The sequence below is a fragment of the Lacerta agilis genome, chromosome 8 (genome assembly GCF_009819535.1).
Source record: "Lacerta agilis isolate rLacAgi1 chromosome 8, rLacAgi1.pri, whole genome shotgun sequence".
In the NCBI taxonomy this organism is placed as follows: Eukaryota; Metazoa; Chordata; class Lepidosauria; order Squamata; family Lacertidae; genus Lacerta; species Lacerta agilis.
In genome coordinates, this window is record NC_046319.1 from 40,364,079 (window position 1) to 40,368,760 (window position 4,682).

Genomic DNA, 4,682 nt, shown 5'->3' on the forward strand with positions numbered 1-4,682 from the left:
AAAACTTATCGGACACACCTTTTAGCCACAGGACAAACAAAGTGTGGGCAAATCCTTAGGCAATGAGGATGCCTGTCCTACATCAGTAGCCACCAGCCAGATCCTAAACAACAAGAACAAAAGCCCAAGTGCGGGGAGACCTCACCCTCTATGCTTGGCAGTAGAAGGAGCCCGGACCTTCCTGCCATCCATCACTGCCCATTCAGCCATCAACCTCCTGGAGCAGGCCTGGCTGCTTTCCAGTCTCCAAGCAGAAGGTTACGTTGGAGGAGACTGATGTATTAGACCAGAAGGGCTTGGTTACAGGGTGTGCCAGATCCCCGCAGAGTCAGTCTTAACTTCCTATAGAAGCTCCTGGCTGATGCCAAGTTCAGTGGCCTGCTCACATTTTCCTGCCCCTTCCCTTGCCCATCCCTCTCCTCCAAGGCCAAGCCTTCTCCTGCCCTATCTATGCAGACTCTGCTAGATCAAAAGGCGAGGCATGCCCACATAAAAGAGATCACAAGAGTCAAAGAGGGAGGAGGACAAGGAAAGCTTTTTTAGCATCTACGTTTCCTAGCATTTGGGACTATAGTACCAAGTTACCCAACCTGTGAGCAAAGGGAGAGCGCTTGCCTATGCAGTGCCCCCCCCACACCTTTTCTGCATTCTCTGCCATGCACAGACCCACAGGCTCAGCAGCAAGGTTACCTCTCGAGGGAACAAGAGGCATGGCCCTTTCCCTGGATCTCAATGTAGCAGCCCTTGCAGCTTGCCAGGCTCCCACCCTTGTTCATCTGCTGGGAGGGACCTGGGCAGAGGGCAGCAGTAGGGCAGCACCCTCTGGAGCACCAAGGATTGCCAGAGGCGGTGTGGACATTGGCCATGAAGGTGGTCTTGCAGTAATGTCGCAGCTCTTTTGCCAGGTGGCTCTGGGTCTCTGGTGGTGGCAGTCAAGAGGGGAGCCTGCCATGCCTTGGATGCTGCACCAGGCTGCAGTGAAGCTTTGGGCTGGCATGGGTGGGCAGCAACACCTCAGGGCATTGTGTCACACTGCCCTGGGATTGGGATACCAACCCTCTTTCCTGCAGGCATCTTTTGTTTCCTCCGCACAGAAGAGGTGTGCTGGCCAATAGCTCCTTTCCACCCCCGCCCTCTCAGCACACACTTCCATAGGTTGGAGCAGGTGCCTCTCCTGGGAGTTCCCTCTTTCCCTGCTGACAGCAGCTTCACACCACAGGGCAGATCTGCTGCCAGGGAATAACCAGCTGTTCCTGTTGCTTGTGGCTCCTCAAAGAAGTTGGGCTTGCGACCCCAGGAGGCTCCTGAATCAACGGGAGGTGAGTGAGACAGGAGGCTCTGTGGGAGAAAAGCGTGCGCCTGCCAGTGGGAGAGCATGTGTCTGTTTCCACCATGCTGCTTGGATGCCCAGGATCAAAGAGGGAGACACTGACCTGCATTAACAAGTGATCCCTATCGGGTTTAAAACTCTGCCAGGGATCTGGCATAAGGAACGGCAGAGGTAAGGGTCTAGGGGTGCGTTGCAGTGTATTTTACTGCCTGCTTAGCAAGTGAAATAACCCGCCCCCCCTTCTTCCCACAAGATGGAAGGCGTTGCCCCAATGGCCCCTGGAAGATGAGATGCAAAGAGGGCAGCTGCTTCCTTCACTACAGAGAAACTATACACTGGCCACCAGCTGTGTGCAGCCCTGGGCTGTCCTCTGCTTAAGCAGCTGGTGAAAGCAGTAGCCACAGAAGGAGAAGTCCAAGGGGTGGGGAGCCCAGTGGAAGATGCAGCAGGGAGGGAACTGTTCCCAGCTGCACAAAAATATTGTGGGTGCATCCATATAGACCTTCCTAAAACTCCCAGGTGTCAGATCCGGACTGCTGAGAGCCAGTTGGGTAGAATGTGCTCTTGCAGCTTGTCCTGACACAGCTGCTCCTCTTGGAATTGTGTATGAGACTGACTTGTGTGTGGAGAGGGGAGGGGGCATCTTGCATGGTTCGCCTGTTCAAGAGGCTGTTTCTGCTCCCAGGTTGAGGCTGCCGACAACCTGGGGTTTTGCTTTCTTGACATCGGATGTTTTCATCTGTGCAGAAGAGGCATTGCTAGCCAGCTTGCTTGCCTTCCCAGATGCCTTAGGTATTAATCTGCCCTGGCTGCACGAGACTGGCTTCTGAGATCGAAGGGCTGAGATAGGAGGTCTATTGCTTCTCTGGAGGCAGCTCAGAAGCCTTTATTGATTCAGGAGCCCCTGGTGAGTTTTTTTTTGTATGTTGTGTGTGTGTGTGTGTGCGTGCGCGCGCGCACACACACACACACACGCTTTATTTGCAGTTGCGGGTGTTTAGGTGCTTGCCTATTGTTGATTCTGAGGCTCACCAGTTTTTACTATTTGAGATTGATATTTTGTGATGCTCATAAGAGATTCTTAGATTCCCAAAAGTGCCTCTTGCACCTGTTCTGTGCTATATTGCTTAATAATTTTATCTTTGATAATGCTTTCCACCTGTTTACTCAGAACCAACATTATGCTAACCAGCTTTGTTTATGTGCCACAATGGGTTAATCAGGATGCTTAGGGTACAGTACCATCAATATGTTGTTTTGAGCACATCTTTATGAAGTGGGGCTCTTAGGGACTGCCTAGACCCATATCCCCTGCCATTTTGTCTTCTGCCCATACCCAATTCCCAGGTTGCCATCAGGTCAGTTGTTTCTCTACAATTCCTATTTAACCATTCTTTATATGACTGACAACACACCCTTTCAAAGTGACAGCTGAATATGCACATGTATATTTAGAAAACATCATGGACCTAAGAACATTATCTGTTCTGGCCAACTTATTTGCAAAAGCCAGAATTTGTCCAAGTTGTAACCAATGGATTTGATCAGCCCTTACTTAGCCTGTCTACAAGTGCTTTTCCGGTTAGCACTCAAACAGCTCTCCAATCCTGAATACAAGATGGGTGTTGAAAGGTCTTGGCCCTGGAAGCATAGTGGTTCAATTCTCTGAAATGTGCTCTCTTTCTCTCCCTCTTTCTCTCTCTTTACCCACACTCAAGGCTCTGGGCTGCCATGCTGAAGCTGACCAGGTCAGTGGTTCTTGTGATCTTGGCGATACAGGTTATTGCCCTCACCTTCTTGTCTCAGCTTCATGGCAGGAAATGTCCCCTGGCGCAGGAGCCATCCCAGGTGCACATTCTCATCCTCTCCTCCTGGAGGTCAGGGTCTTCTTTCGTCGGGCAGATCTTCAGCCAACACCCTGATGTCTTCTACATGATGGAGCCAGCCTGGCACGTCTGGGCAACCATGCACCAAAACAGTGCCAAGGTCCTGCACATGGCGGTGCGGGACCTCATCCGGTCGGTCTTCAAGTGCGACATGTCGGTCTTCGATGCCTACCTTCCACAGAAGAGAAATGTATCAGATCTCTTCCAGTGGGAGGTCAGCCGGGCCTTGTGTTCCCCACCAGTGTGCGACTCCTTCCAGCGCAGTGACTTCATCTCCAAGCATGCCTGCAAGATGCTCTGTAGGAAATCCCCCTTCAGCAAAGTGGAAGAGGCCTGCAGGTCTTACAGCCACGTTGTCCTGAAGGTGGTCCGGATCTTTGATCTCAAGGTGCTCTATCCTCTCCTCAGTGACCCCTCCCTGAACCTCAAAATCATCCACCTGGTCCGGGACCCCAGAGCCGTTTTCCACTCTCGCAAGAACACAGAAGCTAGCCTGGCCCGGGACACAAGGATTGTGGTGAGACACAAGAATAATGCAATGGATACAGAGCCCTACGCTGCCATGCGGGAGATTTGCAAAAGTCATGTTGAGGTTTACACTGAAGGCAGGCAGGCCCTTCCCAGCACTCTCCGGGATCGCTACCTCTTGGTGCGGTATGAAGATATTGCCAGCAATCCCTTGGCCAAGGCTGCTCAGCTCTACAGTTTTGCAGGACTGCCCTTCTCTCCTAACCTTCAGTCCTGGGTGCATAACATCACCCATGGGCAGGGCCTTGGCAAGCAGGCCTTTGATGTTGACTCCAGGGACGCAGTGAATGTGTCACAGGCTTGGAGGAAGGCCCTTCCTTATCTCCAAATAGCAAAGCTGCAAGAGGTCTGTAAGGATGCCTTGAAGCTACTGGGCTATCCGCTACTTAGGTCTGAGGAAGAGCAGAAGAGTATGGCTTTAGACCTCTTTTATGCCCAAACTCCTCTTGTCAATCAGGAAAGCAAAAGGAGCCTGGAAGCATCACCTGCAATTTAGGCATCTGAAAGATTCACATACGTTCTGTGTGGATGTGGTTGGCGTGCATGGACTTGGACCAGATGAGACACCGGAAGCTTCCTAACACTATTGGTCCATTCAGCTCACTATTTTCCACATTGACTGGCAGTAGCTCCGCCAGCAAGATGGCAGCTTGACTTGAACTGTTCCTGAAATACAGCAGTCATGCAAAAGAAATGATGCAACAGCCCACGAGGGAGAAGACTGCCCAGCTCGTCACAGAATCTTGTCACTTCCATTTCTGCAAGTTTGCAGCATGTGACAGTTGAAATTTCCCCCAGGGACAGGGATCTGGACACAGCAATGGAATCACCTCTTCCATTTCTGTTTGAAAAGCTGGGGGGACAGATGGGCTTGCCTTACATTCAGGCCCTGAATCTAACAAGCACCCTTTCATAATATGGTCTCTTAATGGTAATAT

General features: G+C 51.3%; 1 protein-coding gene across 1 annotated transcript; it reads left to right on the plus strand.

Moving 5' to 3' along the window:
• The first annotated feature begins 3,061 nt into the window (after positions 1–3,061).
• LOC117052138 (carbohydrate sulfotransferase 6-like) lies at positions 3,062–4,538 on the plus strand. The gene has a single exon (XM_033158905.1). It carries the CDS (start codon positions 3,062–3,064, stop codon positions 4,238–4,240), a length of 1,179 nt encoding a protein of 392 aa, XP_033014796.1. The 3' UTR covers positions 4,241–4,538.
• The last annotated feature ends 144 nt before the right edge of the window (positions 4,539–4,682 follow it).

What these genes read in the sequence shown, in the direction of transcription:
- LOC117052138 (XM_033158905.1), top strand. Translation starts at nt 3,062, where the DNA reads ATGCTGAAGCTGACCAGGTCAGTGGTTCTTGTGATCTTGGCGATACAG.